General features: G+C 53.5%; 9 protein-coding genes across 9 annotated transcripts; 4 read left to right on the top strand and 5 right to left on the bottom strand.

The window, feature by feature from the left end:
* The first annotated feature begins 105 nt into the window (after positions 1–105).
* CAOG_06983 (DIS3-like exonuclease 2) lies at positions 106–4,452 on the top strand. The gene is made up of 2 exons (XM_004343657.2): positions 106–3,514; positions 3,625–4,452. Exons 1-2 carry the CDS (start codon positions 253–255, stop codon positions 4,413–4,415), a joined length of 4,053 nt encoding a protein of 1,350 aa, XP_004343707.2. The 5' UTR covers positions 106–252; the 3' UTR covers positions 4,416–4,452.
* Positions 4,438–6,594, bottom strand: CAOG_06982 (WD repeat protein 61). The gene is made up of 10 exons (XM_004343656.2): positions 6,573–6,594; positions 6,421–6,448; positions 6,231–6,321; positions 5,982–6,067; positions 5,738–5,830; positions 5,487–5,635; positions 5,282–5,375; positions 5,006–5,192; positions 4,798–4,876; positions 4,438–4,691 (listed from the first exon to the last, which is right to left on the bottom strand). The coding sequence occupies exons 1-10, from the start codon at positions 6,576–6,578 to the stop codon at positions 4,605–4,607; spliced, it is 900 nt and encodes a 299-aa protein (XP_004343706.2). The 5' UTR covers positions 6,579–6,594; the 3' UTR covers positions 4,438–4,604.
* A 481-nt stretch (positions 6,595–7,075) lies between these two features.
* CAOG_06981 (40S ribosomal protein S24) lies at positions 7,076–8,291 on the top strand. Its single transcript, XM_004343655.2, has 3 exons — positions 7,076–7,108; positions 7,529–7,600; positions 7,844–8,291. The coding sequence occupies exons 1-3, from the start codon at positions 7,106–7,108 to the stop codon at positions 8,165–8,167; spliced, it is 399 nt and encodes a 132-aa protein (XP_004343705.1). The 5' UTR covers positions 7,076–7,105; the 3' UTR covers positions 8,168–8,291.
* Positions 8,292–8,459: 168 nt separating this feature from the next.
* CAOG_06980 (hypothetical protein) lies at positions 8,460–11,045 on the bottom strand. The gene is made up of 8 exons (XM_004343654.1): positions 10,897–11,045; positions 10,359–10,677; positions 10,165–10,277; positions 9,984–10,066; positions 9,614–9,862; positions 9,272–9,511; positions 8,931–9,172; positions 8,460–8,836 (listed from the first exon to the last, which is right to left on the bottom strand). Exons 1-8 carry the CDS (start codon positions 11,011–11,013, stop codon positions 8,508–8,510), a joined length of 1,692 nt encoding a protein of 563 aa, XP_004343704.1. The 5' UTR covers positions 11,014–11,045; the 3' UTR covers positions 8,460–8,507.
* A 370-nt stretch (positions 11,046–11,415) lies between these two features.
* Positions 11,416–14,087, top strand: CAOG_06979 (glutamate carboxypeptidase). The gene is made up of 8 exons (XM_004343653.2): positions 11,416–11,776; positions 12,052–12,161; positions 12,362–12,509; positions 12,589–12,712; positions 12,823–13,123; positions 13,228–13,379; positions 13,480–13,535; positions 13,654–14,087. Exons 1-8 carry the CDS (start codon positions 11,452–11,454, stop codon positions 13,863–13,865), a joined length of 1,428 nt encoding a protein of 475 aa, XP_004343703.2. The 5' UTR covers positions 11,416–11,451; the 3' UTR covers positions 13,866–14,087.
* Positions 14,088–14,537: 450 nt separating this feature from the next.
* On the top strand, positions 14,538–16,454 carry CAOG_06978 (hypothetical protein; the record flags this gene model as incomplete). The annotated part of the gene is made up of 9 exons (XM_004343652.2): positions 14,538–14,596; positions 14,671–14,754; positions 14,835–14,918; positions 15,004–15,087; positions 15,176–15,259; positions 15,346–15,429; positions 15,509–15,592; positions 15,666–15,749; positions 15,869–16,454. The coding sequence occupies 9 exons, from the start codon at positions 14,538–14,540 to the stop codon at positions 16,452–16,454; spliced, it is 1,233 nt and encodes a 410-aa protein (XP_004343702.2).
* A 233-nt stretch (positions 16,455–16,687) lies between these two features.
* CAOG_06977 (hypothetical protein) lies at positions 16,688–17,113 on the bottom strand (the record flags this gene model as incomplete). Its single annotated transcript, XM_004343651.2, has 1 exon — positions 16,688–17,113. One exon carries the CDS (start codon positions 17,111–17,113, stop codon positions 16,688–16,690), a length of 426 nt encoding a protein of 141 aa, XP_004343701.1.
* Positions 17,114–17,525: 412 nt separating this feature from the next.
* Positions 17,526–18,636, bottom strand: CAOG_06976 (hypothetical protein; the record flags this gene model as incomplete). Its single annotated transcript, XM_004343650.2, has 2 exons — positions 17,526–17,765; positions 17,872–18,636. The coding sequence occupies 2 exons, from the start codon at positions 18,634–18,636 to the stop codon at positions 17,526–17,528; spliced, it is 1,005 nt and encodes a 334-aa protein (XP_004343700.2).
* Positions 18,637–18,942: 306 nt separating this feature from the next.
* CAOG_06975 (hypothetical protein) lies at positions 18,943–21,286 on the bottom strand. The gene is made up of 6 exons (XM_004343649.2): positions 20,586–21,286; positions 20,073–20,418; positions 19,732–19,907; positions 19,570–19,659; positions 19,324–19,434; positions 18,943–19,235 (listed from the first exon to the last, which is right to left on the bottom strand). Exons 1-6 carry the CDS (start codon positions 21,240–21,242, stop codon positions 19,116–19,118), a joined length of 1,500 nt encoding a protein of 499 aa, XP_004343699.1. The 5' UTR covers positions 21,243–21,286; the 3' UTR covers positions 18,943–19,115.
* Positions 21,287–21,355: the final 69 nt, after the last annotated feature.

The raw sequence follows: 21,355 nt of genomic DNA, 5'->3' as shown, positions 1-21,355 counted from the left end.
TGGGCGTTTGGCTGATATGTGAACACGGCAAACGCACGATTACGTGATTGATCGTTCAAGGTTGGAGTACTTTTTGTTTTTTGCGATCATTCAACAAAATCAAAAGCAACACAAAAACACAAACTCAGTCAATCTTTCGTTTTTTTTTTTATTCGTTGATTTTTGTTTCGTTGATCGTTCCTTCGTTCCTTCGTTACAGACATACACACTCAAACCATCCATTCGAACAATTCACACACACAGACACAAGGCATGGCGGACGAGGCACCAGCAGCAAGTCACAACCAGGCGTCATCCGCGCCCACCATCCCCACTCGCAGCGCACCTCCAGTGCCAAGCACCAGTGTTGACGATCGCATTTACGAAGAGTTCCTCAACCTGATGAATAGCTCGGAGTTTGATCAACTTGTGGAGCAGGTCCAGTACGTTCCCCGAGGTCGCGGCGGTCGCGGCGGTCGTGGCGGCGGTCGTGGCGGCGGTCGTGGCGGTGCTCCCGGCGGCCTTGGCCGTGGTGGCGCTGGTCGTGGCGGTGGCGCTGGTCGTGGTGGTGGCCTTGGTCGCGGCGGATTTGCACTGGGCGGGTTGCTCGGAGTGCCGCCTGCAAGCGATTCCACCATTACGCAACCCGAGCCAGCAGCAGCAACAGGCCCATCGACCCATCACGACGACGGCGGTCGACGAGGTCATCGTCATGGCCACCACCATCACCATCATCATCATGATGATCATCATGGTGGCGGCGAGGCTGCTGCAGCCACTGCACAGACGCAACCTCCAGCGCCGACTGTGCGACGAACCAAGCCGGCAGCCAGCAGCAGCAAGGAAGATTACCGCGCAGTGCCCCCTCCAGAGGGCTTGTACTCGACGGCGCCGCAGCGTGGACGTCGCCATCACCAAGCACAAGCTCAAGGACAGGCTCAAGGACAGGCTCAAGAAGCCCAAACCCAATCGGCTGAACCCGGTGCTGCATCGGCGTCGTCCTCTGCGGCCGCCGACACTGCAGACTCGACGCAAAAGGACAAGAGCAAAGGCCACGGCAAAGGCAAGCGCAGCAAGAACGATCGGGACGAATCGAGCACCTCGTCAACCGACGCAATGCCCTCAGTTACCGTTCGCTCGACCAAGACGAAAGCCGCCTCATCTGCGCCGCCCTCTCAGCCACCCACCCCAGTCAACCCAGCCAACACCAACAACAACAGCAACGACGATGACGGCAAAAACCAGAGCAAGCGGGGTCGCCATGGAGGCGAGCCCGTCTCCTACTCGAAATACCTGCCCAAGCTCGAGGTGGATGCCGGCCTTGCGGATGGAACCCTCCTTCAGGGCCTCATTCGCATCAATCCCAAAGCGCATTCGATGGCCTACGTGACATGCGACAAGCTCGACCGCGATGTCTGCTTGGAAGGCTTGGAGAAGCGCAACCGAGCTCTTGACGGCGACTCTGTTGTGCTGCGCTTGGACGACAAGGCTCTTTGGCGCATCATGCAGCGTGACTGGGATGCCGATCAATTGGCCAAGGGGGATGGCAAGGTCGACTCGGTGTCCGCCAAGCTCGGCTCGTTGTCGCTCAACGACCGTGAGCAGCATCACGACGACGACAACGACATGGACGACGAGGACGACGAGGACGACGAGCATGACCTGTCCTCGGATCCTTCCACGGCGTCCTCAGCCTCAGTCCTGTCCACTGCGTCTTCAGTGTCCTTCTCGTCCTCCAAGGAGCCGACTGCAACGACCAAGGTGAATCGCCATCAACAGGGCAGGCGCACCAAGATGCGTAGCACGATTCAGACACTTGGCGAGTACCGTCGTTCTGCTGGAAACGCCAAATCTGTCCCAGACAAGTTCCTTCAACCGACTGGTAACGTGGTCTTCATTCTTGAAAACAACCGACGCGAAACGCCCGTGGTGGGCCAGCTGTCTTCCTTCAAGAGCAAGCCGCCGACAAAGCAAGACATTATTCGTCATGGAGGTCGTTCCGCGGCTGCCAAGGCTTCCCAGTCGTCAACAGAGTCCCGTGCGCTTTTCACCCCGATTGACCCACGCATTCCTTCCATGCGCGTCCCTCTGGCAGATTGCCCAGAGGACCTGACGAGCGTTCCGCAAAAGTACAAGGACATGTTGTTCTCCGCCAAGCTCACTGATTGGCCCGAAAACTCCTCGTATGCGTCGGGCAAAGTGCTCGAGCTGCTCGGCCCCGTGGGTCAGATTGCTTCTGAAACGCGGGCCATTCGTTTGGAGCACCACTTTGAGCAGGAGAGGTTTGAACCGAAAGTGCTTGCTTGCCTGCCATCGGTCGCACATCCTCATGCCACCCCTACGACTGAGCTCCCCAAGAACTCGAAGGCGGCACAGGATCCCGTCGACCCCGAGAAAACCCTACCTCCAGGCGCCGATCCCACTGGCTGGGTTGTGCCCGAGGCTGAGCTCCAAACTCGCCGCGACCTGCGCAGCACACGCATCTTTACGATTGATCCTCCGACAGCTCGTGACCTCGATGACGCACTGCACATTACTCCACTGGCCGACGACTTGTTCGAGGTTGGCGTGCACATTGCTGATGTGAGCTACTTTGTCAAGGAGGGCTCCAGACTCGATAAAGAGGCAGCCGAGCGCGCCACCACCTGCTATCTCGTGCAAATGGTCGTTCCAATGCTCCCAGGCCTGCTGAGCGAGCACTTGTGCAGTCTCAATCCTGGCACCGATCGACTCGCATTCTCGGTCATCTGGAAGATGAACAGCGCTGGTGTGATTCAAGACCAGTGGATTGGGCGCACCGTTATTCGCTCGTGTGTCAAGATGAACTATGACATTGCGCAGGAGATTCTCGATTCAGACGTGACCCGTGAGTGGCTGTACGACGATTTGCCTGACGTCTTCCCGCTTGCTGCCAATCCTACGAGCGCCGGTGTGCCTGTTTTGCCCACTGCGATGGACATTGCGGGCGATGTGCGCAATTTGTGGAAGGTCGGTCAGCAGCTTCGTGCAGCTCGTGCTTCACAAGGCGCCCTGCGTCTGGATCGCGTCAAACTCTCGTTTACGATCGACCCAAACACCAAAGAGCCGTTAAGCTACGGCGCCTACCCCATCCGCGAGAGCAACAAGCTTGTGGAGGAATTTATGCTCTTGGCCAACATGTGCACCGCCAGGCGTATCTTTGACGCCTTCCCCGAGCAATCGCTCCTGCGCTGCCATGCGCCTCCGCACACGTCCAAGTTGGCCGAGCTGGCCAAGGATTTGCGCGAGAGTGGTATTCCCATGGACGTCTCCTCCGCCGGAGCCTTGCAGCAGTCCTTGCTGGCCATCGAACAGACTCATGGGACGCATGTTATGCAGGTCGTGCAAGTGCTGGTCACTCATCCAATGCAGCAGGCCAAGTACTTTTGCTCTGGCCAGCAGCACCGGGAAGACTTTTGGCATTACGCCTTGAATGTTCCCTTCTACACGCACTTTACCTCGCCCATCCGTCGCTACCCGGACATTATCGTTCATCGTCTTCTTGACCAAGCCATTCGTAAGCAGCATGCCGAAGAAGGCCTTTTCGTCGCGTCATGATTTGGATGGTGCTGATTTTCTGACGACTGATTTTTTTTTTGGTTTGTTTGGTTTCTCGGTTTTGTACAGGTGGACAAGACGCCGCGTCCGTCATATCCACCTTACCGCTGGGTAAAATTGCCAGCCATTGCAACACCAGAAAGTCCGACGCGCGGAATGCTCAAGAGCGCAGCTCTGCCGTGTACCTGTGCAGATTTGTCGCATCGAATGGACCCTTCTACCTGGATGCGATCGTGCTCGATGTCAAGGATCGGTCGTTCCAAATTGTCATTCCCGAGTTGGACCTGGAGGAGCGCATCTTTTGCGAAGATCTCGATATTTCCAAGTTTTCTTGGCGGTCGGACATTCATGCGCTGGATCTCTTTTGGAATGAGCGCGCTGTTGACATGGTCACTCGCGCTGGCGGCGACCGAAGTGTGCGCCAAGACGAGTATGACGACGACTCGTGCTCGTCGGACGAGGAGAGCACGACAAGGATGGGAGGTCGACGCATTACTGGCGAGCGACATGCCGAAGAGCGCTCGCGCACCGACCGTCGTCGCGACCGACAGGCCGCTCGGGCGCAGCGGAAGCAGGAGTTAGCCGCGAGCCGCGAGCCTCTGACTGACGAGGACCGCATCCTCAAACAGACACAGAGGTCTGCCAAGCATCAAGAGCGCGTTGCCAGCAAAATGAAGCTCGCAGTTCATCTGTTCAATCACGAAAAGTCCACGCCGAAATGCATGCAGCGCGTGGAGCGCTTCGGCAAAGTGCGCGTGTCCGTCGTCGCCCTGGTCCGAAAGGCCCCCGTCAAGCTTCGTCTCGAAGCGATTGCGCCTCCCCGCGATCAGTTTGAGTCGTACAACACTTCTCCGCAATGAGTCATTGGGTGTTTGATGTTGACAAATAGATTCTGGTTTTCTATTTGGTTTCTCTTTTTTGGCACGATGGGTTTTGTTGGGTTGTACTGTGTCGGACAAACTGATTACCATCGGCGATTGGCACTGGGAACAAAATAGCACAAACAGCGAAACAACAAAAAGAGAGATGTCTGGTCGAGTTCTTTGCTGTTAAGAGCACTCGTACACGTGAATTTTCCCATTGTTTGCTGCCGAGGCCATTCGATCACCAGTTCGGTTGTATGCAATTGCCCAGACCTATCCATCCCCGAAATATGAAGATGAGCAGGGCAATCAAGTGAGTAAACAACAGTTGTGGTGTCCGCGCGTTTGCAACAACAAAGTCACTGGTGGTGGAACCAACCTGATCATCATGCGTGTCAAATGTATGCAAAGTCTCGTGCGTTGAAATATCCCACACCTTGACCTTCTTGTCAATCGATCTGCAGTGCAACCAGAAAACAACGCAACAACAACAACAACAACAAACCAAGACAAAGAAAACAAAATCAAAAATTGGACAAAGCACAACATTGTCTCCCGGAGCTCGCATCGCCAACAAAGGCACATACGATGAGCTAAAGTGAACACCATTTGGAGAAAATGCCAGTGAGGTAATCCATGATGCATGACCAGAGAACGTGTACAGATTGTTTCCATGCTCGACGTCATGGAGCTTGATGAGGGCGTCATCGGAGCCAGTCAGCAAGAGTGCCGAGTCTGGAGAGAATGCCAGCGCACGAACTGGCATTGCATGCGCTGTTTTGGCAGAGTGGCAGTGAGTGATGGAAAAAAAAGGGGGGTGGGCGGAAGTATCACCACAAAAACACACGCCACAAAACGCGTACCCTCGAGTTTGTGCATTAGTTTGTTTTGCTCAACGTCAAAAATGTGCACGATACCGTCTTGTGCACCGCAAGCAACAAAGCGTCCGTTGGGCGACTGTTGACATTGCCAAAACAGCATTTCACCAGATTAGTTTTCTCTTCCAGTTTCGCCTTTCATCAGAAACCAGCGTAGCACAATGACTTGGACTTGGCCCGAGTCGCTTACATAGGCAACGCTCAACGAAAACTTGCCGCGCGGCTCAAAGCCGTCATGCTTGTTTCCCGTCGCAACGTCAAAGACACTAATGTTCCCCTTTTCGCCGCCGGTTGCAATAGACTCGCCGTTGGAAGAGAAGGCGACTGTCCAGCATTGCACTAACAACACATTGGGCGGCAGGAGGAGAAGCGTGTGAGGAAATTCGAGTTGGCATGGCACACAACAAAAAAGGCGTCATGCATGGGTTTTGAAGAACGTACTTGCGTCCGCATCGATAACGCCACGAGATGCTGGTGCCAGCGTTTGCAAATCCCACAACGCGATCGTGCCGTCCATCGACGATGATGCCGCAACTGCAGACACAATGCAACATTTAGAAACGAAGAATTGAGTTGATTTGCACCCTGCCTTCAATGTTTTCCCGCCAAATCGCGTCACCAAGACAAAATGGCAACCAATCAAACATGGCATTGAATCCACCATCAAGCGTGGACACGCACGCACCTGTGCCTGCAGGGTTGATCGCGACTGAGACGACGCTCAATGCATGGCCATCAAACGCGACGCGCGGCTCGAGCTTGCTGCCAGTCCTGTTGTGCCGTACACACACACACAGACACACATTGATGCGTTCCACAACAATGCACGTCAGAGTGCACGCATTTGAGCATTCACGTCGTGGCAAGTCAATGGAGAGACCGCCCCATATTGAGGCCCATTGAGGGTCGAGGCTTTTCAATCCCGGTCGCTTACCAGCCCCAGGCTTTGACCTTGCCGTCCAGGCCACCCGAGACGACGAGATCGTTCGCGCTCCAAGCCAGAGACCAGATGGCGCCGTCATGGGCTGTCAATGCGAAGGGGGGGGTCGGGGTCAGTTCAGTTCAGTTCAGTTCAGTTCAGTTCAGTTCAGTCCTGCTCCCATTGCCATCCATTCAATACTCACCCTTCTCTTGCGTTGCGACCGTCGTGTACTGTTCCATAGAAAAGCGACAAAAAGCAAAACAAGTAGAGCAATGTTATTGGGACGATGTTCGGGTGAGTGTGCAAAAAGAAGCAGGTTCAGTGCCAATCTGCTCAGATTGTCGACAAACTCACCACCATATTAGTTGGAGTGGACAAAATGAGAGACTGACCGACGAGGGAATGAGATGGAGGAAGGTTGATATTCGCTTCACGAAATAAATGTGTCAAGTGGTGAGAAGGGTCGCAGCAAAGCCTGAGAAAGCCGAGAATCTGAGAACCCGAGTGAAAATTTGGACGAGTTTACTCAACTTGGGCCAGAGGGACCTTGCTCAACCGGCGACGAGCTGCAAAATGCATACACAGCTCGTACTCTATGAATGGAGGTCGAGGATGCGCAGGAAGACCTCAACAGAGGGAAGAGTTGGTTCATACAATTTGCATTGCATTCAAACAGCTCGACCTGCTCCGTTCCAATCCTGCTTTCCCCCCCCCCTCTCCCCGCCCTGAATGTCCTACACAACCGTTCTTGATTCCAACCATTGAAATAAAAAATCCGACCGAGCACTCGGAAAGAACGAAAGCCGCCAAAAACCATAAAACAAAAACCAACACACCGAAAAAACCAATCGAGTCTCGTTTGGTTGCTCGCTCTCTCTTCCTACACAATGGTTTGTCCTTTGACGCTTGTTTCGCCAACTTGTTCCGTTGCAACCCCCGTCCAGCCCGCCGGAATCCGCTACAGCAATGCGTGCAGTAATCGATTAGAGGCAGGACGAAGGGCTGGGGCCGGTGGATGGGGTTGAAGGGGCCTGGGGAAAGCTGGGCGAGTTTGGGCCGAATGTTGACCCATTGATCGCTGGAATCGCTCTTGGACGCCCCGGACGACCCGTACGGCCCTCCTCCGTGGCCCAGGGGCCACTGTCGTTGAGCACCCGGGAGATTGGAGGGGTCGATCTGGGCCAGGCTGGCCTGTGGAAAGGGCTGCGTTGGGTCGAAGGGCTGAACTTTTCATTGTATGCTGACTTTTGACCCTCTCCCCTTCCTTCCTTGTTGTCCTCGCTCGACCCATTCCCCCTCCATCATTACAGGCTGACTCCGCAACGGCTACGATCCGAACCCGTCAGTTCCTGACCAACCGCCTGCTCTCCCGCAAGCAGATGGTAAGTTTTGGATTTTTTTTTGTTTGAAAAGCAGCGTCCAGGCTCGAACGATGCCGCCCGATCAGCGCCGCGAGCGGGGGGTTGCTCGTTGGATTTGAGCAAAGAGGGCGGCTTTGGTGTGGGGATCAGGGGTAGGGGAAGAATGGGGACCAAAGCGACGCGCTGGTTTTTTTTTTTCCCCCGTCTCGCAAGCGCACACTGTCGGTCGCTCACGCAACACCTTTCCCTCCCCCTTCTGTTCAGATCGTCGACATCATCCACCCCGGCCTTGCCAACATGTCCAAGAAGGACGTCACTGAGAAGCTCGCCAAGCTGTACAAGACCACCGCCGAGTGCATTTCCACCTTCGGCTTCAAGACCCACTTTGGTGGCGGTCGCTCGACTGGCTTTGCTCTGATCTACGACTCGGCTGATGCCGCCAAGAAGTACGAGCCCAAGTACCGCCAGATCCGTGCTGGCAACGGCGCCAAGGGCAACGTGTCCCGCAAGCAGCGCAAGGAGCGCAAGAACCGTGCCAAGAAGGTCCGTGGCACCAAGAAGGCCAAGGTTTCCAGCGCCAAGAAGTAAATTGCCCCACTACTTTCTTGTCCATGACCGTAGCTATTTCGAATCTCCTCCGTGGTCAGAGGGCTTGTTGTCATTTGCTTGGCTGCTTTGTACGGTGGAATTCAGTCCCATTTCCTTAATTGCCGTTGTGTCGTTTTGCACGTTCTCATTTCATTGATGTGTGTGTGTGTGTGTGTGTGTGTGTATGGGGGGTGGGTGGGGTGGGTGGAGGGATTAGGGTGAAGGGGTGAGCGGAGTATGTGCTGGAGGTGTGAGAAAAAGCATCGAGTCGAAACAACTAGTCCTAACGAGGAAAGGTCAAACGAAGCGTGTATTACAAAGGAATGCATGTATCCACGTTCTACTGCGCCAGAGCAGATGCAGGTTGAGGCTCTTGGACTGGCACAGCATTGTCAACAACCATGTTTGTCGAAGCATCTGCAGGTGCAGGGGCCTCGGAGGCACCCTCAGCAGCCTCAGCAGCCTCAGCGGCTTCAGCTGCAGCGGCAGAAGCCTCAGCAACGACAGCAGCCTCAGCACCAGCGTTCGCCGCTCGCTTTTGGAGCGCACGGACAAACTTGTGGCCGAGGCAGCTCTTGCCGTCAAGGGTGCAAATTTTTCGGCAGCAGTTGCGGCACATGAGATGATCGCACTTGTACGAGCGAACTGATTTGCACACGACGCACGTGTCTGCAGATAGGCAAAAGAAAACCAACAAGAAGATGAGCGAACAAGGGGTGAAAAGCGAAGGCATGTTGTGCCGAAAAATACGACTTCAACTCACCAACGATACGCGGTCGCTTGGCCTTGGACGTTGATTCCGAATCTGAGGCACGCTTGAAGGGCGCAGCTGACGAGGTAGAGGGACCTGCTGCTGATGCTGGGGTGGGAGACGGCGGCGCCGAAGGTTCAACCTCGGCCGACGTCGAAATAATAAAGGCCGTCGCACTGGCATCACTGCTGCGGTATGCGTCTTCCTCAGGCTCTTGCGCTGGCGGGCGGCGTGCACCCGGAGCGCGGGGCTCACTATTTGACGAAATAAAATCAATCCCCCCCCAAAATGTCAGAACAATGGTTGAACGCAAACCTGTGGCCGTCGCTCAGTCACTAGCGCTTGTTGCTTACAAAGGTTTCACGCCTGCGGCAATCATCTCGGGAGTGAATGGCACACCTTCAGTCACACGGAAATGCGGCTGGCAAATCCAGTGAGGATACTGAGGGGCTGGTGGCAGGGCTTCGCCAGATTCTTGGAATTTGCGCTCCTCGCTTTCAACCCACTCTATCAGCTCACGAGCGACTTGATCGAGAGCTTCAGGCGTATGGACATCGCCAAGTCGCGTACGCAGTCCAATGTTGAAAGGCAGGCTGCAACCGAGAGAGTTGTGTCGTTTGTTGGTTTGTTTGTGAGTGTCTCCCAACAACGAGACTCTGACACTTCCGCAACGCATGCTTGCGCATGAAACTCACCTGCTATGGAAAATCTTGAACAGGTGGGCACGCACATAGGCCAGAGGCGTGGGATACTGGGAGACAAGCTCCATGTACTCTTTGGCAACACGGTGCACCGGCAGCATTTGGCCAGAAAAGAGAGCGGGATTGTACAAGTTGCCTTCAGCAGTCATCACGCCTTGCACGCCAGTCTGTCGAATACACTCTTCGACATTCTCATTGTACAAAATGTTGCCATTGGCAAATACGGGGATCTTGACCGCCTCCCTACACACACGGCAGCGAGCAGCACCAAAACCAACAAGACACGAAAAGTTTCGAGACAAAGTGAACATGAAATTTTCACACCAAAACAAGTGAAAGCTGCGATCGTCAGGGGTTTGCGTACCGAACAGCTCGGATGTAGCTCCAGTCTGCCAGGCCAGTCTTGTGGCCTTTTTGCTCTCGCAGACGACCATGCACAGTCAGCAGCTGTGCCACAAACAGGACGACGGAAACACGCAAGTGAGTCTCAACGAATGGTTGTTTTCGAGTCATAGAGCATCGGCATTGCGTCACGACCACCTCACCTGGCAACCCGCTCGCTCGAGCATTTGCGCATACTGCACGGTCTTTTCGACAGAGGGGAAGATTCGAATCTTGCAAGTGACGGGTACTTTGAGGTTTTCATGCAGCTTGCGCACTGCAGCGATTGAGCCAAATTCAAGAAGTTAGGCAAGATTCGACCAAGAAAGCACAGAGCGACGAGCATGCTCGTCCTTACCCATCCGCTCGATCAGGTCCCACTCTTCCATCAGGAACGAGCCATAGTGGCCACGGCGCGCAATGTGCTGCGGGCAACCGAGATTGAGGTCGACCGCGTCGCAGTCGTTCTCGACGAGCTTTGCAGCGGCAAGCAGGTGGTCTGGGTCGTTTGCACAGAACTGGACGACGAGCGGCCGGTCTTCCGCACAGGTCGAGAACATTTCATCACGGTACAGCTGCGACTCTGCAAACAGGCGCGCGTTGAACATTGGCGTGTAGCAGAGGTCTGCTCCGTAGCGGCGGCTGAGCATGCGCCAAGCCAGCTCGGACTGGTCCACCTATCAACGCAAGATTGCACACAAAAGACAAGGCGAGTGCTTTTTGAGTGATGTTGCGTTCTGACGGGTGGGGAAGGAGGGGGTTGGGGTTTGCGATGCCACTGACTGGTAAGCACATGGGCTGAACGAACCCATCCAACGCTGCCCCCTTTTTCACTCCCTTCCCACTTCAGGTCACAAGCTCAACTGGTGCTAGGGGAATGAGTTTGTTTTGGTTACCATTGGGGCGACGACGAGGCGTGCGCTGCGGAGTGCAGTGCGCCAAAAGTCAAAGCCGGTCAGCTTGGTTGCCGCAGTCGAAGCCAACGACGATGCTGCTGCTGCTGCTGCTGCCATTTTGTGTGTCGTAGGGTAGTGCAAGATAAGAGAGAGAGAGAGAGAGAGAGAGAGAGAGAGAGAGAGAGAGAGAGAGAGAGAGTGTGTGTGTGTGTGTGTGTGGAGAGAGAGAGAGAGAGAGAGAGAGAGAGAGAGTGACCGAGGGGTAAATGACGAGGACTGAGATTCAGTCAAAAAGACTGCGCGGTTTTGAGAGATGTCTTCCCGAATCGCCAAAAATCATAAAGTGAACTTGACATCGACAAGGTGAGTTTGGCCAGTGCATGGATGAAGGTTTACGTCAAAACTAGAGCCTTGATCCCGCAGGCTGGGGTCTTCGTAAACTGCTATCGGCGAGTGAACGTGGATGGGTTGACTTTATTACAATGACTGTACAGTATTGCAACTGCTTTTCAATTGCAACGTTTTCACTCTTCCATTCTATCCAACCAACCAAGTATGGCCACTGACCTGCACAAGGCGCTGTTCGCGCACATTGACGCGCACCAGAGCGAGTACATTGCCGAGCTCAAGGCGGCCGTTGCAATCCAGTCCGTCTCTGCCGAGCCCGAGCGCCGCTCCGAGGTCCAGCGCATGATGGACACTGCCGTCGCGCACATTGAGAAGCTCGGCGGCAAGGCGACCAAGATCGACCTCGGCGTCCAGCCAGGCACCGACAACCTCCCGCTCCCAACGGCCGTCTTTGGCGAGTTCCACCAGGACAAGGCCCTCAAGACAGTCCTCATCTACGGCCATCTCGACGTCCAGCCGGCGTCCAAGGAAGGTGCGTTTTTTGTGTTGGGAGAGGAGGAAAGGAGAATAAAGAGAAAAAGCAAAATTCTATACTCGAAGCTAACCGTGGCGCGAGACGCTCTACCAAAAGCTCAAGTCGGCTCGTTAGTCGCATCCTATAAACTCGCGAAACGCAGAAGCGACGCGTGACTTTTTTTTTTTCCTTCCCTTTTGTTCCATTGCATTGAACGACTTTTTGGATTGCACGCTGTGCACTTTGGTTTGCTGATGATTTTGTGTTGTTGTTGTTGTTGTTGTTGTTGGCAGATGGCTGGGACACTGAGCCGTTCGTGCTGACTGAGGTGAACGGCAAGCTGTACGGCCGCGGTGCTACTGACGACAAGGGCCCCGTGCTCGGCTGGCTCTGGGCAATCCAGGTACGGTGTCTCGCAACAACTAGCACACAACACATGACAAACAAACAAACAAACAAACAAACAAACAAACAAACAAAAAAAAAAAAAAGGGCCGTCGAGCGACAGCGAACAAGAATTGAAAGCGCAAGCAGCAATCTGTTTCATGTTCTGACCCTTTCCTTCCGGTTGTTGGGTTGCTGTGCTTTGAACACGATGCACAGGCCTACCAAAAGCTCGGCAAGCCTCTCCCCGTGAACATCAAGTTTGTGTTTGAGGGCATGGAAGAGAGCGGCAGCGTCGGTCTTGACGATCTGATCATGGCTCAAAAGGACAAGTTCCTGGCTGACGTTGATTTCGTGTGCATCTCGGGTAGGTTTTCTGCAAGCTGGGTCCATTCTTGGTGTCATTTGGTCTCACGGTTTTGATGCATCGACCTTTCTTTTCCCAGATAACTACTGGCTTGGCCGCAAGAAGCCCTGCCTCACCTACGGTCTCCGTGGCATTGCCTACTTTAGCATCGAGATCGAGGGCTCCACGAAGGATTTGCATTCGGGTGTCTTTGGTGGCTCGATGTAAGACGGCGCTTGTCATTGTCGTGCATTGCCCCACCTTCCGCTCACGCTTGCTTTTCCACCCCTCCCCCCGCCACCTACTCGCTTCCCTTTTCTGCTGCGCAATGCAGTCACGAACCCATGGTCGACCTTGTTCAACTGCTCGCCAAGCTCGTCGACTCGCGCGGCAACATTTTGATCCCCGGAATCCTCGATTCGGTCGCTCCTGTGACCGAAGACGAGCTCAAGATCTACAAGGACATTGATTTTGAGATTTCCGACTTTAAGGAGGATTCTGGCGCCATCGGCGACATTATTCACAACGACAAGACCAAGCTGTTGATGCACCGCTGGCGCTTCCCGTCTCTGTCCGTCCACGGCGTGGAGGGTGCCTTCTACGGCCCTGGCTCGAAGACTGTCATTCCTCGCAAGGTAGTACCAAGCTTGGATGGCCACCGTCTTCTTTTATTGCTACTTGTTCCTTCTTCTCCTGCTCACTTTGAATCTGCGCAACATGTTTGGCTCGGATTCAATAGGTCATTGGCAAGTTCTCCATCCGTCTTGTTCCCAACCAAGAGCCCGAGGAGATTATTCGCCTTGCTATCGAGTTCATCAACGCCGAGTTTGCCAAGCTCAAGAGCGGTAACAAAATTCACGTCTCGGCGCGCAAGCCTCCGGGCAAGCCATGGTGAGTTATTGCTGATTCTGCTCACGGTCATTGGAGAGGAGCCCGGGATCACATTTGAAAGGCTACATTTTCAAAAACAATCTCGATGAACGAAATGTAGGGTCAGCGACGTCAACCATGCCAACTTTGTTGCTGCTCGCAAGGCCGTCAAGACTGGTAACGCGGGCGCTTGTTGATTTCCTCCTTTGAGATTCTTTTGAAAGTTTCGGGTCGTTCACTGGTTGTTTTTTTTTCCCCATTGGGTGGCTGAAATGATTTTGGTGCTGTGCTGTAGTTTTCGGCATCGAGCCCGATCTGACTCGTGAAGGTGGCAGCATCCCTGTCACACTCACCTTCCAGGAGGCCACTCAAAAGAACGTCCTGTTGCTCCCCATGGGCGCCGCCGACGATGGCGCTCATTCTCAAAACGAGAAGCTCGACCGCCGCAACTACATTGAGGGCATCAAGCTTTTCTGCGTCTACCTCGACGAGCTCAGCCGTGCTTAATCCGGACTTGTTGGTGTTGCTTTTGAGGTCTGTGTTGGCAGGGCGATTCTTGTCAACGACAAGCTTGCCCGATCTTCCATGTCGATTAAACAAGAGCGACACGCACTTTCACTGCGATCGTCTATTGTTTCCCTCGCAATCGCTACACGAAAGCTGGAGAATGAATCGTACACTGGGCTGATTGACACCATGGATCTCATAGAATGGAACACTTGAACGACAAAATCGATGAAGCGCAAAACTAGAATGGAAGGTATTGCAAATCATCGTGACCAGTGACATATAGGCGAGGAAGAGAGGGCGGGGGACGTGAAACACTTGAGCAACAAAATCGATGAAGCGCAAAACTGCTTCCATTCCAAATGCAGGTTCCATTTCACTCGCCACTTTGCTTACCGACCACGAGCGTGAGTACCGAGCGCGACTCTGGAATAGCCAAGGCTTTCCATCATTACACTGTTCGAGTTGCAGCTCTGTGCTCGAATTTCAAACAATGGTGTGGTTTCCACTGAATTTTCCAAAACTTTCTCAATGAGAAACAACTATCACAATGGCTACCCTCAAATAAAATGAAGGTTTGCTCACAGACCAACGTGTGTCAGGGTGAACAAGCGAAAATGGAGCATCGAGTCACTCGTTGTTTCATTTTTGAAAATGCTGACTTACCAGAGTATGTCTGAGAGCCAGCGCAAGCTGTATGATAAAGTCACGGACACGAGTGAATGGCTTCGGTAAGAAAAGCGCTTGAGTTGATTGGAACACAGTGTTGACAGAGCGTGTGTGCTGACGAGAATGGAGGGAACAGTCTGAATGATTATGAAATTGGCGATGTTGGAGCACAAGTGGTTGCTGAGGCACTCAAAGTGAACACGACAGTGACGCACCTCAAGTAAGTCATCTCACTTCGACTAAGTGGGTGATCAAGTAGAGACAGCAAGAGCGGCTCACTGATGGAGGCGATGTGGACAGATTGCGTCAGAATCAGATTGGCGACGTTGGAGCGCGCGCGATTGCTGAGACACTCAAAGTGAACAAGACGGTGGTCGAGGTTATGTGAGTCTCGTTTGAACTGATGCATGTGAGTGGAGATTGCAAGAGATGACATTGAGAGTGCTCACTGATGGAGAGGGACGGGCAGTCTGAGCTGGAATCAGACTGGCGATGCTGGAGCGCAAGCGATTGCTGAGGCACTCAAAGTGAACACGACACTGTTTTCCCTCAAGTAAGTCATCTCACTTTTGCCGATGTATATGAGTGGATGATTTCAGCAGCGGAAATCCAAAGTTCTCACTGATGCATGGGATGAACAGTTTGAGCTCGACTCAGCTTGGCGATGCTGGAGCGCGGGCGATTGCTGAGACACTCAAAGTGAACACGACGCTGAAATATCTCTAGTAAGGCATCGCACTTGTACTGATGAATGTGAGTGTGTCGTCCGGCAGAGCATTCAAAATCCTCACTGGCTTGGGGATTTGCACAGTCTGAGTCGCAATCAAATTGGCGATGCTGGAGCGCAGGCGATCGCTGAGGCTGTCAAAGTGAACACGAACCTGATTTGGATCCGGTAAGTCATCTCACTTTTACTGATGCATGTGAGGGATTCATAAAAATTCCGAATGCTCACTGATGGAGGGGATGGGCAGTCTGAATACGAATCGGATTGGCGATGCAGGAGCACAAGCGATTGCAGCAGCACTCGGAGAGAACAAGACGACGACTGAGCTGCAGTAAATGCTTACATTGAGCCAGCATCATTCAGAACTTGCTACGTTGTCAACCTGCTAACGCTTTGAACGCCAGTCTAGCGAGAAATTGCATTGGCAAAGTTGGCGTTCAAGCGCTTGATGAGGCACGCAAAGTCAACGGCATTCTGACTACACTTGAGTAGGTTGCTTGTTCTTGCCAATGAGAGCCATCGATGCTCCGTCCATGTTCCTCGAACCAATGCTCAATAGAACGGCCCTTCTGATGGTTCCTTTATCTTTTGCTTGTTCATTGCACAGCATCTGGGACCAGATAAACCCGCTTGCATTCTCCTTGCTTCCACGATTGGCAACCTCTGAAGACTGGCAGAGCGTGTTCCACCTGCTGACAGGCCGACACGAGAAGGAGAATCAGCCCGCACTTCTCCCTGCACTACCAGCCGAGATTGCCGAGCTCGTTATGGACGAAGCGGAGTACTTGCAAGGCGTGCAGCACATTCACCAAGCGTGGGCTAAGGACCATTATGTTGATTTTCTGAAACTTACAATGCCGAGAAGCAGCAATGGAAATTCAATCCGAGTGAAAGCGATTCAAGTCCTTCGTGAACAGTACGAAGCCAAATCGGACCCTTTCGAACAGTACGAAGCCAAATCGGGCCGTTTCGATCTGATTGTTCGAGACGAGCTAGGTGCTGTTCGATACGAATGGGCTGCAGAAGCGCCTGTCGTCGGTTCGAACATTCAGCTGGTGACAATTTCGCCAACAGACCATCCTGTCATCCGCCAAATGCGCGCGGGTTGGGAGGTTGAAGTTCAATTCGGTCAGTATTACAGTTTTGTGCGACTTGCATGGCTTTCTGTCGGGTATATCGAACGACAAGACTAGGGATTCAGATCGGTGCGAATGCAAAACGGCGATTTGTTTCCAAGACATTGAAGAAAGGTCGCGTGACTATCAACGGCTATCCTTTCTAAATAACACTGTTTCTCGATTTTCACTCATATCGCACACTATTAGATTTGCTCAACAATGCAAAAAGGGACCAAGGAAAAAGGCAAAAAAAAAAGACTCAGAAATTGAGGGGGAGGGAATTGGGATTTTGTCGGCGTCGCTACATTTTAGGAAGGTATGGATCGTCTTGCTCTTCTTGCACAGCTATGGAGCAGTTGGACACTGCGATACCAGATCTGACTTGCAACGAGGACGCACCAGATCCATGGCTCAGAGGGAGCGGACAGGTACGTGATGGCGAGGTAGGCCAGCCCCGCGGCGGATAGGGCGGCACACGAAACTTGCCGCGGCTTGCCGTAGGTCCAGTTCCAGGTCGCATCCACAAGCAGAAAGCTCAGCGGCTGCGCAATGATAAAGAGGGCATCCATCGTCGATGGCACGTAGCGCATGCAGTAGACGACATAAATGGCAAACACGAATGCCAGGCCGCAGACGAGCAAGGCCATTGGAGCTGTCTCGGGAGCTGTCCTGGGAGCTGTCTTGGGAGCACCATGGAGACCGTCATCCATCATTGCAACTGCAACATCTGCCATCGTGACCAACATCCAACACAGCAGCGCAACGGCGAGATGGTAAGTGAAGTGGAATCGTTCAAGGTCGAAAACGGCGCAACTTGGCGCCAAAATGACTTACTTGCTTGCTTCTCAAAACTCTGCGTCGGTGCAGCACAGCGATTGGTCGTATGGTCCATGACTGCCAACTGCAAAACAATGAAGACTGAGAAAACAGACACTTGTTGATCAAAGTGATAAAACGCAAAACGAAAAGTTCAACTTGTTGTCGCTTGCCTACACCTTGAAGTCGTTCATGCATCACCGTAGTACTCCTGCGGACAAGAAAAAGGGCTCTCTTCATAGAATAATGCTAAATTTATTTGGGTCGCGGCCTGATAGAACCAAGGGCAACACTTCACGCTTTCGAACAAGCAAACAAACAAACAACAAATCACTGCGTTGTGTCCGGTTCATCCTGACGACGAGGAGCGGACGGCCCCTTGAGCTTGCTCAACTGACTAGGGCTGAGCAGTGTTTTTTCAGCTTTGGCTCGCTCAGCAGCGATGGATTGATCGCGCTTGGCGAATTTGGCAGCGCTTGGCTGAAACTTGCTGTGAATGATTCGGCGCACCGCTTCTTGACTCACATGGAACATGTTGGAAAGCTTGTATACGTTATAAACCGCGGCATCCTACAAGATTCATCAACGAGCGAGCAACGGTGAGCATTGTTACGATAGCCACAAACCTTCAAACAACAACAACAGCCAACGCCCGAAAACGCATTTTTTTGTTAACCTCAGCGAACAACTCGCGCATCTCTTGCATTTGCATGTACGAAAGCTTCTTTTGGGGCGCCCAAGGCCCAACACCTTGCTCGCGGAATAGCTCCCGTCGACGCAATGCATGCGCTCGAGCCTTGAAGGCGCGCTGCTCCGACTCGATGGTTTCGGCAAACTCTGGATCGGCCTCCTGCGCCGCCTTGATGCGTTCTGCAAATGCTCCCTTCCCGCTGATAAACTGCTGGACGTTCCGATCGACGCGCTCGCGGCGAGAGGCCCGAACAGGTCCATCGCGTGAAGGTGTTGCACCATCGCCATTGAGTGGAGGTGAGCTGGTTCGCCAACGATCGTCGACGCGCATTGCTCCCAATTTTCGCTCAAACGAGGCGCTGTCAAACTCACCCTTCCGAGTAGGGCGATCGTAAGCAGGCGTCTTCCTGCTGGAGAATGACGAGTTGCCACCCGACGACGACGACGACGACGACGACGACGACGTTTGCCCTCTGACGCTCTCAGACGACCGTCCCAAATTGGGCAACGAAGCCGCTGATCCGTCCAATCCGGCGCGATGCTCGAACTGCCGTCGTGGCCTGGACTGGAGCGACGACGTATTACTACTATAGTTCTTGTGATCTGGGCGGCGGTCGTGATGGGGACGACGGTCCTGCTCGTCGACCTCATGGTTCTTGGCTCTGAACGAGGACGAGCGGTTGTCGGTCGCGTGCAGTCCAGGGCGACGGGGCGCTTTGCCCGAGCCACGCCCTGCGGGCTTCACAGGCATAGTCGGAGTGGTCGCAGCAGCAGCAGCAGCAGGAGTGCGAGCGCGGTCGGATGCTGGGTGCTTTGGGATTGCAGCAGAAGCGTCGTCGCGAAAGTCAGACCCGGAGAGAGAAAGATGATCTGCTGCGGAAGATGGGCTGCTCCAACGGGCGATGGGCTGGCTGCTGGGCTGCTCCAACGGGCGATGGGCTGGCTGCCAGCCTCAAAGCGACGCGCGAGTGGAACATCACCGACAAACACGACTGAGTAATAAGAATGAGAAAAACAACAACAACAACAACAACAACAACAAAAAAAAAAAAACAACAACAAAAAAAGAGATGTGTATTCTAGTTGGAATTGTGTCCTGGAGAGCAAGCTGGACAGAGTATCAAACTCGTACGAGCACTCCAGCCGAAACAGACAAGAATGAAACAAGCACACACGAAACAAGCACACGCACACACACACACACACAACATCAAAGTGGACCAAGCAGCTTTAGAAGGACTTTCGCTCATGAACGAGGCCAAGATCGATAACGCGCCAGCTGGCATGCGTGTCGTAGACGTTCAGGTCACGAGTCAGCGCCATCGCGTAGGTGGCAGCAAGGATTTGGTCCTAAAGCAGAGAAGCGACGTAAGAACAAGTGAGAGTCGCGATGCAAAAGACTCGAAACAGAGACAAAGGGGGGAAACAAAGCGCATACCGGATCGCCTTCAATGATTTCGCTGGACGAGTTGCGCAGCACGCGGGTGTACTGCATATTGAAGATGAACACAAGAGTTGGGCCTTGCTCCATGAGCTGGGCCGTTCGAAGCTGAAGAGAATCGAGAAAAATGCACAAATCGCCGAGCAGAGAGGAATGCTCGAATGAGATCAAGGAAAAAGCAACAACCCCCCCCCCTCACACAAAACAGCTGCAAGAAAGAGAGCAGAGAGTCATGACGCCTACCTCGACTCCGTTCAATTCCATGACCTTGTGCTCGAGCTGCACGCCAAGAGCTCGGCGTGACTTGATTGGCTCAAGTAGTCGTCGGAAACACTGTCAGATCGATAACTGATGAGTCAGCTGGTCTGTGAAGGCGGTCACAACCAGAACAGCAGCAAAGCTTACCACTTCGTGGCACCACTGTTCGAGCGCCTTCAAGTCGCTCTTGAAGACAGCCTCCATCAAAATCGGGATGATTTGCTTTTCACAATCAATGGTAAACTCATCCACGTTAAAGTTCGGGTCTACGCGGTTGATTTCGCCAATGACCATGCCGATCTCGGACGGGGAGAAGATGTTTGCTGCAAGAAAAAGGGAGGAGGATGTCAGATCGTGAGTCATGGGCAGTGTTTTGTTTAGTGTGAAAACGCACACAACCAGATCGAGACCCGAAACCAGCCAAACCGACAGACAAACCAAACAAAATAAACAAAACAAACAAAACAAAAAATCCCCGCAGCACTTACAGATCGAGTCGGAAACGTTGCTCAGAACACGAATGATGGCATTGTCGCTCTCGCCAAAACGCTGACGGGCAGCTTGCAGCTTGACCATGATGGGATTGCTGTCCTTAAAGTTCTTCCACTCTTTTTGCCATCGGAAGCCCTGGTGCACAACGACGGCTGTCTTTGTCGGGTCTGCCTGGGCGGCAGCGGCCTCCTCCTCTTCGGGAGTCAGAACCTTGACCTTCGCCGGTGGTCGGTACGGGCGCGTCGAGTTGTGTGCCGTGTCGATGATTTCGCGCTTGACAAAGCTCGCGGTATCGGTCAAGCCTTGGACGATGGGGTGATCGGTTGGGATTTGATCGACGACCTGTTTGAGATGCGACACAAGACCATGCAGCACAGTTCGGGAATGGTTGAGTGAGTGAGCCTGGTGTGTGACCGAGTAGCTGAACAAAAGCAAAACCAAAAGCTTTGGCAACTACGCCACGCGTTCAATCGCGGACTTTCTCGTGTGCAATCAAGCGCATTGCTTACCGCGTTGGCCACCTTGCCTGCAACATTGGCTGTGGCCTTGATGCCTCCGACGACGGCCTGGACTGGCACGGACTGCGCAGTGGCCACGGCAATGGATTTTGCCTGCTGGGCGGCCTTGCCGATGGGCTCCATGGGCTCCATGATGGGTCGCATGCCCGCCTGGAACTCCTCGACGTTCTGCTTGTACTCCTTGTCATCGAAGCCCTCCTTCAGGCGGTTGCTGAGGTTGCGTGACAGATCGCTCGTGGTGCCCGGTGGCAGCGAGACCTCCTTCTTCTTCTCCTTGCCGTCCTTGCCGTCCTTCCCGGCGTCCTTGGAGTCCTTGCCGTTCTTGCCGTCCTTCCCAGCGTCCTTAGCGTCCTTGGCGTCCTTAGCGTCCTTGGAGTAGGCCGCGCGACCGAGCGACGACGAGAACGGGCGAACCGCGCTCACAGTCAGGCTTGATCGAGCCACCACTGAGGCGGACTGTGACTGTGATTGTGAAGCAGCGACGGCGCGTCGTGCAGTCACAGTCGCAGTGGAGATTGCGCGAATGGACGCCGAAGCAGCAGCACTAGCAGAGGCAGAGGCAGCGGCTGAGGCAATGGAAGCGGAGGCAATGGAAGCGGAGGCAGAGCGCACTGCCAAGACGGAAAAACCTCGTGGCAGGGACAGCATTGGAAACACGATTCGGGAAAAAAAAAAAAAAAAATCAAAAAAAAAATTAAGAGACTGAGAAAATGAAAATGGAACATAAAAGCCAAAGAAAGGTATTCAACGGAAGAATATCA

This window comes from Capsaspora owczarzaki (assembly GCF_000151315.2).
Source record: "Capsaspora owczarzaki ATCC 30864 unplaced genomic scaffold supercont2.13, whole genome shotgun sequence".
Classification (NCBI taxonomy): Eukaryota; class Filasterea; order Ministeriida; family Capsasporidae; genus Capsaspora; species Capsaspora owczarzaki.
This window is presented reverse-complemented; position numbering and strand designations above follow the sequence as displayed.